Source organism: Lates calcarifer, unplaced genomic scaffold (assembly GCF_001640805.2).
Source record: "Lates calcarifer isolate ASB-BC8 unplaced genomic scaffold, TLL_Latcal_v3 _unitig_106_quiver_1098, whole genome shotgun sequence".
NCBI lineage: Eukaryota > Metazoa > Chordata > Actinopteri > Centropomidae > Lates > Lates calcarifer.
In genome coordinates, this window is record NW_026115268.1 from 26,097 (window position 1) to 38,172 (window position 12,076).

The following is a 12,076-nucleotide window of genomic DNA, read 5'->3' on the forward strand; positions in this document are numbered from 1 at the left end:
AAAAGTTCCTCTTGGAAAGGAACACACATGACTGTAACTTGCCTGATTAAGACCTGCAAAATTTAAAAACTTACCTCTTTTCTGAAACAACATCGTCATTACCAAGAACTTAAACTGCAGTTTACATTACACCATTTCATGTGTAAACAATGAAATCTGCTAACAGGAGGATACATCTCCTTTAACTTACAGAATATGTTATTTTAAAATGTTCATTTATTATTACTATAATTATTAAAATTTGACTATTAACTGAATATTAACTTTGGATCAAAAGAATCAAATGAGAGTTAGCACGCTGTAGTTTTCAGCTTATTGTCTGATTTCCATAAAGTTGAGTCCCAACAGCTCTAATAAGCCCCCTGTCAACAGACAACTCCAACTGTTACACTGCATGCATGAGAGATAGTCTTGGGTTTAGGAAAAGTGTGGGGCACCCTAGTTGCATACAGGCTAAGGCGCCATCCATGAACTTGGCTGGCTGTGGTTCCTCATAATAAACTCAAGATACAGGTGTAAAACGACAAAAACCCAACAGGAGTGCTTTCTTTAAAGAAAAAAGAAAGGCTTAAAATAATGGGCGGAGAAGACCAAACTGTGGCAATGGGTGTCGTTCAGCTATTGAACACAGGGGGCGACAACAAGCCCATTAATGCAAACACAGTGGTCATTCAACACTAATGTAAAATACATGATTTATGAAGCATCTTCAGACATCATATGAAAAATCAATTAGAAAAAGCATCAAGTATGTAGATCTATACTAGCTAAGTTACACATGCTATAAAATTGTAGCTGTAATTGTGGTCACAAGCTAACGGGGGAAATAACATCTGACACACTTACAACCAGTTTGGTCTGGTTTATTCTTAAAAGAAATAAAATAGTCAAATATTAAATACACTAAGAAAAAAAGACCAAGTCTATGTCTTCAACTGTATGACTACACTCAGTGGCCACTTTTTTAGGGACACTTGTGAAATCTGATGCAATCCACTGTAACAGCTCAGCCATAAATTTTACCTTTACAAAGATAATAATGTTAGTTTTGAGCTGTCACTGTTACAGAGGTATTCATTTCTCTTTATTTGTTTATCATTGGGGTTGTAGGTTGCAGCAGTGTAGAAATGAACAACTTTATACTGAGAGATGTTTCTAATGTTTTAGCCACCCCATTTACAATATTAGAAACACAATTTTCAATATAATACAGCCCAGTAACACCACCTCTGACTACAACCTCAGTAATAAAGATATAGTTTTATTAACACCAAAAAGAAAGTTTTAACAAAAGCAGGCCGTTTGAAGCTTGATATAGGAAGAATATGTGGCAGAGCGGTTGTACTGGATTGAATTGGACTGTAAAAGTGTACCTAATAATGTTGGACTCCAGATAAACAATGCTGAAAAAGGCCGATGGTTGAACCTAACTGTCCTCCTCAGGCCTATATCTTACTTCTCAAATGACACAGTTGTTTGAACAAATAGAAAAGTTTAAGGGTAGGCTATCCCATATTTATAATTTATAAGTTCCTCTACTGAGTTACCTTAAAACTCACCACATTGCAACAGCAACAGTGCGTGTGAACTCTGTATAAGACAGTACACGCTTGTTACTGGTAATCTTCCCAAAACGTTGTTTTTTTCATGGTAAACTGAAGTTTCAGCTCCTCGGAGAATGTGGACTACTGTCCTCTTAAAGAGACAGGGGAGTATTCGGCCGCTCAACAGCTACAGGAAAGATGAGTGTCACTTTAAAACTCGCATGACAGTCGGTAGTGGTGAAAGTGGGGTATGTGAGTTTGTACTGTTCGGGGTTTTAGCTCTCCCATAACCCGCCGCCGTCGACCTTTAGATCTCGGGCCCCGGGGCGGGTAGGCAGCTCCGCCGTCCACGGTGGCAATTGGCTGCGCTCCTCTCTTCTGTCTACAACTGCTTCCTACTGCTCCGCGTGTCGTGGCCCAAGCACAGCAGACAGTGCTCTCTCTCTCTCTCTCTCTCTCTCACACACACACACATACACATGCATACACACCCGCCTTTCACGTGCAAACACGCACATTATGTGGCGTGAATGCGCGCGATGCTACTGGAGCCCAAAGTCCTCCGGACCGTGTCGCAGTCTCTTATCGGTATGTTTGAAGATTAACGAGGTTATCCGTGTCCAGTAGACCACAAGCCACCGCCAGTACCAGGCCAGGAAGCCGACGGAGCGGGGGCTGACAGCGTGTCGAGGCCGGCTGGGAGGAAGGGAAGTCAACCGCTGAAGCTGCATCGGACTACAGCAGAGGACGGGTACCATCATGACCGAGAAACGGATGTCACGCTGGTATTTCGGGGGGTTGGCGTCCTGCGGAGCCGCCTGCTGCACGCATCCTCTGGATCTAATCAAGGTGAGGGGGCTGAGGGGGGAGAGGGAGGACAGCCAGTGTCCGCCGGAGGGGAGAGGAGTGCAGGCCTGAACAGCAGCCTACAGCTGTTTCCAGCGGTAGACGCACAAGACAAGACAAGACAGGCTAGATAGCAGCTATTTATCCCCGGACGACTCATCATGTTACTGTACCATTTTAAGCGATCACTGTGTGTTCGCTGTAGCTGCAGTGAGATTTTAGTGACCATGCCACGCTGAGGGATCGCATGTCTCCTGTGCTGTCACTGTAATGTCAGTGAGGATGTACAGGGGTATCATATAGCCCTATAGTAATTAGATATTAGAGAGTAATTGTTGAATTAAATTTTAAAGTATATGTAATGTCACAGTGTAGTGGTAGTTTTAGATGAAGTAATAAGGGTTTATTGAGATGAATATAATAATATAATTTTAGGATCACATGGGAGGGGGGTTCCCCTCCACAGGCAGCCTGTCATCGCCTGACAGCAGGTGTGTGTCAGTGGGGTCACGCATGTTCACGATTGTTAATATAGAAGGGTAAACCAGTACATCTCAACCATATGTCAAAATCCTTTCTCACTTTGCATGTACCTCTCTTTGGGTTGAAGGGTGGACAACCTCACATGACCCTGATAATGCAACTGGTCCTCAGGAAGTCATGTGTTGTATAATTGCGCAGACAAGGCCAGTAATCACCTCTCTGGAGAGCTTCATTTCTGCACCAACTTGATTGTTAGTTGAAATTATAGTTCCATAAGGCTGAAGCATGAAATTGTGAGTCTGGTGACTTTGTTGCTTCAGTGATCATAAAGTCTTTTATTATCATAGGTGGAGTAGTAGTCAGTGTAGCTGTGTTACCGCTCTACTTGTAGTGCTGAGAACAACCACATTTTTGAACTGGCCTGTTTTCTCTTATGGCTTTCACCAAATAACATTTACAACACACACACACACACACATACAAAAAAAACAACAACCAAAAAAAGATCATATAAACTCCACACTTAGAAAAAAGTACAAAAGTGTGTTTTTTTATCTTTAGGAAGGCAAGTATCATTAAGCATAGTGATTTACCCCAAATTGTAGTTATGTGTGATCCTCACCCTGCAAAGTTATCATTTAAAGTATAAACAGTAGCTTAAATGGCAGAGAATGAACCTTTGCTTTCACATTCATTGCAGCTTTGATTTGAAAAATACTTCTTGAAGATTTTTTAAAAAATCTAACAAATATTCTAATTGATTGAATTCTGGAAAAAACAGCCGTGAGCTACGTTTGAATTAAGTTTACTGCTTGTCTGGTTGACAACAGACAATTTCTTGCCTAGATTGGGCTCTCGTCCATGGGTGTTGAGTCGGTAGGGTTCCTATGTGTGTGTGTTTGGCTTTATGATGTGATCAGTTGTGTGTCTGTTTATTTAAAATTTCAGAGGAGATTACTGGCTCATGAATGCAGGAATGGTCCAAATGGCCCTGAGAAGTTGTGTCCTATTAACTTTTGAGATAGTGGGGTTTAATTTACTCCTTTGATGAAGTGCCGTCCTACCCCACGGCCCAATCCTCAGTCAAAGTTGACACCATTGTAAGTAAGCCAAGTTAGCTATTAGCAGCTCCTTTTTGCAGTGGGCCCATGGATTTACAGATAACAGTGGAGACACTGAAGAAAACTTTAAAACATGATAAGTTCTGGAGTTATAAAGAGCCTCTCTTTTCACTGATTTCTAAGGCAATGTAAGGATGTGCAGTCATGATAGACAAAAAAATAACGATGTCCTCGGAAAGTGTAAATGACACCAAACCTGAAAATATGTGTACCAGATCAGCATCTTCAGATTTGACTGAGTTGTGACCCCAAGAAAGAGAGCAGTCTTAGAGCAACTTTAAAGTACCTTAAAGAACCACTTACCACACTCTTACAGTACCATAATTTCCTCCATGCAGGTATGGTGCAGAGGGTAAATATTTACTTTCTATTTTAAGACTGTTTGAGGGTGACTTGTTGCCCTTTTAATGATCCCTTCCTCTCACCCCATACACACGCACACACAATTTTAAGGCAATACAACACCGCAAAGCGAACAGCCTCAAATTAAAGCTGAGACTCAGCACTTGGAAATCAATTTCATTGTTTCCTGTAGATCCATTGTGCCAGAGTACAGAGGCAGGCGGAACAAAAGAATGTGTCACTGTTCAAATACTTACTGATTACTAAGTATATGCTCATGTAGTTTTACGCCAGTCAAACTGTTCAAGTGGCAGTCAGGTGAAGAGTGATACTGGTGTTGGGCGCAGGTTACACTACATTTGGTCCACAATCAAGTCTGTTGCTTTTATGAGCTACATCTGACAAGTGAAAGGGAATAGTTTATGATTACAAAGATATATAAACTATTAAAAAACATGCTCTAAAAACTCACTAAGAATGTGAGAATGATTAAAAGAACACCTGTTCAGCTCTGCTTGCCTAACTGTAAAAGTCATCGCACGCCACTGGTGCACTGTATCAGACACATTTAAATGACACATTGTAGACAAGTTGATCTCACACACCTTATTTTATGAGCCTCTTAATCCAAATACTGAAGGTCATGGTTCAAAAATATAAAGTTTATATACTTAAATTGTCACTATGATATGAATAAAAGTTCCTCCCCCCCTGACGGTGACATGACGTGATCTAGAAAACATTCCTTGGTGGTTTTACAGTGGTGGTGCAGAATGGACAATCCTTCACAAACTGTCTTTGACAAATACTGACAGCAGCCAAGTTTAATTTAAGCCTGTCATTTAGCTACTTATCGAGTCAGTTTGAAGTCAGTCACCGCTCCTTCCGATTATTTGTTTACTCTCACACGCTAATCCTCACAGGCTAATGCAGCTAAATGTTGCACTGTAGCATCCAGAGCCTGTTGTTATTTCGAAGTGTGATTTGTTTCCCATAGTACCCCATACCCCCCCGGGTGGTTATAGGTATGGTAAGGTTAGGCTCTGGTTAATGTAAGGGAAAACACATATCAAGGGGAAACAGACTTAGACACAAAACCGGACAACTTAAAAAAGAGCAGTTGCAACAAGATCTAGCTGAGGTGAACACAACAAAGTGGAGAACATAATGGAGGGATCAGATTTTCATCATCAACACCGAATGTCACTTCGTACAAGTGAGAACATGCATAATAGAAGCTCAAAGAAGCACTGTCTTAATCATCGTCCTCATACTTACTCATAGCAGAGTGGACTGAAATTACCAGTGTTGATTTCTGTGCAGTTGAGCAGGACGACATCATTAATGTTGTTAAAACATTTATGGACGGTGAGACAGATGGTGACTTTGTTGCAGCACTGTATGAAGCTTAAAACGTTAATGGCTTCATAGTGCTGCACACTTACAACACTCTTGTAAAAGCAAACAGCTAAATTTAGAAGGACTGAGATGTAATTTGGAGTAGAAAATATGTGAATATGGTTTTCAGCAGAGAAGTAGGTCTTAACTAAACACACATATCACAGGGCAAAAAGTGTCGAGTCATGTTTTATTGAGTTCCTCCTTTTTTGTAACCCAGGCATTCATTCCACCCTCAGAAAGGCTAATCTATCATTGCCCTAAACTGATAAAACAGAGTTGCTAAACAGGATTTGTCAGATGTCACCTAAAAAGACTTGAAGCCAGACACTTATCAGCTCATCTGTGTGTGATGTTTCACCACAGTGTGTACATGAGTGTTCTTGTGCATATACACATTAGCTTGCTGATGGGTCAATAGGACTCTGTCTTAACACTTTGTGATGCTCTTTACCAGAGCTTTAAGGCAAAAACACCAGAGTTACAGTCAGTTCTGTCTATGCCTGGTTTACATTCCTTGAAGTTCCGAGTGAAACTTTGACTTGGGAAGTATAGGATCCAGTATGTTTGGAAAGTCAGGATATTTCAGGCTCTCCTGTTTAGACTTTGACCATTGTTTTTTTGCCCTTTGACACACTTAGTTGCTTAAATATGTTAACTAGTGTGTCTAAGTGACTCCACAAGAAGGAACAAGAGGAAAAAAATGCTGTGTCAAACCCAACAGGATCACACACCGTCTGTGTCTGTGTCGGCAGATTTGTTTTGTCTGCCACTACGGTGCCTCGCGTGGTGTTGAAACTGGCATCAAGCCTAATACATGACTGTCTCTCCAGGTACACCTGCAGACGCAGCAGGAGGTGAAGAAGAGGATGATGGGGATGGCCATTCATGTGGTGAAGAACGACGGCGTGCTGGCGCTTTACAATGGCCTCTCTGCCTCCCTTTGTAGACAGGTCTGTATGTCTGTAGCTTATCACTCTTTTCTTTATAGTTTGGCAAAATTAAAACAGAATGAAATACCTGACAATAACATAAAGATAATAAAGATAATAATAAAACAGACATGTTGGACATAAACTAGTGTTCTGGAAAAAATAAAAGGCTTTTTTTTAAAGATACATCTTGCTTTCGTCTGTGCATACACAACTTCCTCCTTAATGAAGGAGTGCATCTGTCTCAGTTCTTTTCCTGACTGAAATGTAATTTGAGTAAAATATTGTGTTGACCATCAAGTTTTTCATTTTTCTGGTTAAAGGAAGAGCGATGTATGACAGACCATTAGAACTGGTTTTTCAGTAAATATCCTGTAACTGCTGCAGTCTAATGAGACTCAAATACATTCACATCCTGTTGCCTCCTCAGGTTTGCTCTCAAAACATTTAATTAGGTTAAGTCAAACAAAATAAACAAATAAACAAACAAAGTGCTGGTTTATGGGAGTATCCATCCATCTATTATCTATACCACTTATCTTTTGTGGGTCACAGGGGGGCTGGAGCCAATCCCAGCTGACAGTGGGTGAAAGGCAGGGTAGTTTTATAATTGCAGTGTGTATAGCAGGTCTGTTGGGGTAGAAACAGTTTAATCACAGCCACTAGATGATGAAGAGTAGGATAAGCTTTATCCTGTAAACAGTGCTTCTGTTGATGGCCCTCTGTAAAATATCTGTACTCTCCTTTCAAACTCACCAGGCTCCACCTAGTGGCTGAAAAATGAAAGTGTTAAACAGTGAGCAGAGTACAGGATTCATTCCTCTCCTCTCCTCTCCTCTCCTCTCCTCTCCTCTCCTCTCCTCTCCTCTCCTCTCCTCTCCTCAGATGTCCTATTCCCTCACCAGATTTGCCATCTACGAGACAGTGAGGGACATGATGGGTAGCTCAAGCCAGGGCCCCATGCCCTTTTACCAGAAGGTCCTGCTGGGAGCCTTCGGAGGTGGGAGCACACACACACGTTAATGCTATCTTCTCCCTCGCTCTCTCTCTCTCGTTCACTTTCTCTTACATACACATGCATGAACACATGCAGTATCACTCATGCAGGATTCCTCTGCCAACAGGTTTCACTGGTGGGTTCGTTGGTACACCGGCAGACATGGTGAATGTCAGGTAAGATGCCAGAAGCAGCATTAATACATATGCGCAGTTCCCGCAAACAAACAGTTATGGATGTTTTTGGTCAATGGCCAAAAAGAGCAACCTGTGCAGTTAAATGATCTGAACTGTTTCTGTTTCTAGGATGCAGAATGACATGAAACTACCACCAGAACTGAGGAGAAAGTGAGTGTTGTAACTGGTTTTCATCAGTCTAGATATTTAAAATCTTTTACTGTCATTTAACATTAATGTTTTTTTTCTTCCAGCTACAAACATGCCATAGATGGGCTCTTCAGAGTCGCCAGAGAAGGTAAATCCCAAGAAATATGACGTGTGTAACCTCATATGTAAAGCACAGTAGCATCATGTCTGACATCTGACCTGTGTCCTGTACTACAGAGGGTGTGAGGAAGCTGTTCTCAGGAGCCACCATGGCCTCCAGCAGAGGAGCGATGGTCACTGTCGGACAGGTACGTCACCCTACTCACAGTCTGTAGGTTGGGATTTTTCATCTGGAACACTTTTACACACTTTTCTGGCTTAAAGTCTACAACCTAAGTCAGATACATATTAGTGTATGTATTAGCCACGTTAAAGGGAATTTTAAATTCAGAGTCCATCTCATCATTGAATAAGATGATTTATTAAAATATAATTAAATTGAAGGTACATCAATGCTGAATCCATTTCCTTTATGAATAGGCTGCCTCTTTAAATGGTTCCATTTAAATATAATACACTATGCATTATTAATCCATATAACCTCAGCCTCACTTGAATTAAGTCTGTGTTGGCAAATATATCTGAAAGACACTGGCTTCATGCAACTGTTGGCATCCAGTTAGTCCAGAGATGTCATAGTATTTACATAGATTGACCTCTGGCTCTTAATGTCAGTTTATCTTTTTTTTTTGATTTTGAAGACCAGCATACATCATTGGTGGATTTCTGTCTACCACAGTGTCTTTTTTTTGTACCACCACTGGGGGAGAAGCCAAACACTGAAATGTTATAATTTAACACTAAAAACTATTTTTTTGTCTCCTTTTATTTTTTCAATTTTTAGTTGGCATGTTATGACCAAGCCAAGCAGCTCGTTCTGGGAACAGGGATGATGGGAGACAACATACTAACACACTTTCTCTCCAGCTTCATTGCTGTAAGTATCAGATTTTATTTGTGTGTACTGGACACCTGACTCAGTCAGTGTGTTAAGTTTACACGGTTCTTTTGTCAACTGATCTCAGCTTGCGTGAACTGCTCCTCTGCAGGGAGGCTGTGCTACATTCTTGTGTCAACCTCTGGACGTGCTAAAGACGAGACTGATGAACTCAAAGGGAGAGTACACGGTGAGTAGATCCCTCCTCACCTTCTCCATTGTCTCCTCTAATTCTTTCATTCCCTTCTGTTTCTGCTTTTCAATCTTCTCAATTTCTCAGTATTCATTCTCACCCAGCTTGTCTCTCTCTCTTCAGGGGGTGACACATTGCTTACGAGAAACTGCCAAGCTGGGTCCACTGGCATTTTACAAGGTAAAAAAGCAGTTGTGCAGTCCCTTTATTTAGGTTATTTAGTGGCACCGTTAATCAGGAGTTCTTTACAGGTTCTTCAATGTATTATTTCAGTTATTTGACTCATTGTCAGACAGGATCACCCCTGGGTGCCTTGATTCACATTGACCAGTTAGAGCTGCTCCCTGCCTGTAGCACAGCAGTGAAAGAAAATTCCTCTGCCCTGGATAAAACCACTCAGTCCAGAGTAGTAGGGGATGCTGTAACAATATAAATGATGACGGGAAAGTATGGGCTATAAACTAAATTTGCCTGTAATGTATTCACATACAGGCTAATTAATTTCTGATGTGTACTAGATTCATCTTAACTCACACACTTTTGTTGATATAATCCAATAAACAAAAGCGCCTTGAATACAACAGTGCATGTGTTATACTATGCAAATAAACATGCAAGAAATGGAGCAGGAAGTGTGATAAGAAATTGTTACTTTTCAGAATAAAAGTAGTAGTAGTAGCTTTAAGTTGACAGCTGTTACGGGAGACAACTATAAATAATGATCCAACACTACATTTTGTTTCAGGGTCTCGTCCCAGCAGGGATCCGCCTGATTCCCCACACAGTGCTCACCTTCATCTTCCTCGAGCAGCTCAAGAAATATTTTGGCATTCGCATCATCTCCTGAGCACGCTTCGTGACGGGCCACTCTTCAGCCCCTCCTCTTACCCCCTCCCAACACTGCCACCGTTGTTCACAAGACCCCATCAGTTCTCTGCTTTTAACATTTCCAAGAAAAGAAGGGACGTAAGGAAGTCACATCAGTCCTGCAAGCTCGTACATGTTTCCTTCTCCTTTTGCTCTACCTCTGTCTCATGGCCAGACACTAAGTGATTTTAATTATCAGGAGCACCACCTGCTGGAAGGGATGAATACTGGAATAACAGATGATTGCCTATGCTAGGAAAGAAGTTACTAATTATACATGTGCTTTCCTGATGTTATTAGCATGACCTTCCAAATTTAGAGAGATTAAAATTAGCTTTAGCAGATGTTTAATGTACATTAGTTGTCCATCATAATTTCAAGTCCTGTTAGTTACGTGACTAGATGAGAAGTTGTATGCCTTGATTACAGCAGACTAATTCCTGATCAGATTTTGTGATTTATGTTTTAATCTCAGCACTAAGTACTTTAAACCCAATCTATCAGTGGTGTACAGCGCCTTCAGAGCCCACGCCACTGTAATAACAAGACTGTGGCTTAAAAAGTTTGTGCCAAGAATGTGTGCTCTATAGTTCTCTACCACACTTGATTGTTTTCATAAAGGCCAACATTAGCAAAAGTCTAAAACGTACTTATGAAGCTATAAACAAACACAATATAGCCTTGCGGTTCTTACCAATTCATAATATTTCCCAAAAGCTATCACTGAAACATGAACTGAACAAGGTTTTATGTAATTGCATAGTAATCATTCCCAGTAGTGGTGACCAAATGTGATGCCCCCTGATTTTTACATTTACAAAGAATTATTTGTTGCCTGTTATTATTTTTGAAGTGGAAATCAACCTCTAACACGTTAAAATTTCATTCCACTCCTATCACTATATCATTCTTATATCTTTCCGGGGAAGAGGACCAAGCTCGTCTGTCGTGTTTGTTTTTAAGTGAGGAGGGACGTTAGTGGAGAAACTGTGAAGAAGAAGGTACATTTGGCAGCGGTTCTTTTAGTTTTCATTCCCAGTGAAACTGTAAATGACCACTTGATCCCTTTTAAGTTCTTACTGTTTGAATAGAGATGCCTGTTTAAAAGCTTGTAGGCAACTGCTGTACAGTATAAATATACATGTAGCATTTCCATCTATAATATTGTTTCATTGAGCTGAATGCATGTCAGTCTTTATGACTCAGGATGCTACTGTTTTATACAGCACTTTACTGAAAATCCCTTGACTCCTACTGACTAAGCTGCTGCGTAGATACACATGCTGCACACTAAAACGTGTTCTAAAAGTAAAAATGGAAACATTTTCATTTGTTTTGATTTTACACTATTAACAGCTCCAGGTGAGCATGTTTTGTGGCTCTCGTCGGTTATCGTCCCGTGATAAGTTTGACTTTGGTTCAGAGGAATCAAACGTTCCCTGTGCTGTGCCTGTTCTGTTTACACAGACCATGTCAAGTAATGTTGCCTTACAGGATCTGTCCCACAGGGGGCAGTGTAGTAATGTGTGAAGTATCTTCTCTTATGCAGCCCCGCACCTTCATCTTAGAATCCATTTAAAGATAAGAGTCACAGTGTCACTGACTGACTCTGTTTGCCTGCATGTTCTTATGTTCAAGAGTTCCTTGACAATGTGAGGGTCTGGACTGTAGGTCAGCCATATTATATTATATTGGTAATGTTAACCCTAACTTTATTCATACGCACAGTAATAAAACTGGATGGACCCACAGTTCTGGGAGTTGTGAATTTGTATTTTGTAGATCATTAACTAATGATTTTGGAATTAAAATACTAATGGAAAATATGTGTCTGTTTTTTATTCAGTACATCAGGCTACAAACTTATTTATTGTTTTGGTAGTGAATGAGATTGGTGTAAACTAAACCACCTTTTTATAATTATTATTTTTGTCATGTCGTAAATCAGCTGCAGGCCCTCTGGGCTGTGTTAAATCCACGTCATAAAACAAACAGAGAGATCTTTGTGTTTCTGGTTTCTGCTGCCACAG

General features: G+C 40.7%; 1 protein-coding gene across 1 annotated transcript; it reads left to right on the forward strand.

The window, feature by feature from the left end:
* Positions 1–1,686: 1,686 nt before the first annotated feature.
* Positions 1,687–11,870, forward strand: LOC108886066 (mitochondrial dicarboxylate carrier). The gene is made up of 11 exons (XM_018680681.2): positions 1,687–2,393; positions 6,568–6,687; positions 7,552–7,666; positions 7,791–7,839; positions 7,969–8,010; positions 8,094–8,137; positions 8,227–8,297; positions 8,894–8,986; positions 9,099–9,176; positions 9,303–9,359; positions 9,925–11,870. Exons 1-11 carry the CDS (start codon positions 2,304–2,306, stop codon positions 10,024–10,026), a joined length of 861 nt encoding a protein of 286 aa, XP_018536197.1. The 5' UTR covers positions 1,687–2,303; the 3' UTR covers positions 10,027–11,870.
* Positions 11,871–12,076: the final 206 nt, after the last annotated feature.

Coding starts and splice junctions, on each gene's coding strand:
- LOC108886066 (XM_018680681.2), top strand. CDS start 2,304: ATGACCGAGAAACGGATGTCACGCTGGTATTTCGGGGGGTTGGCGTCC. Junction 7,667..7,790: donor CCTGCTGGGAGCCTTCGGAG/GTGGGAGCACAC, acceptor CTCTGCCAACAG/GTTTCACTGGTGGGTTCGTT. Junction 9,177..9,302: donor ACTCAAAGGGAGAGTACACG/GTGAGTAGATCC, acceptor CTCTCTCTTCAG/GGGGTGACACATTGCTTACG.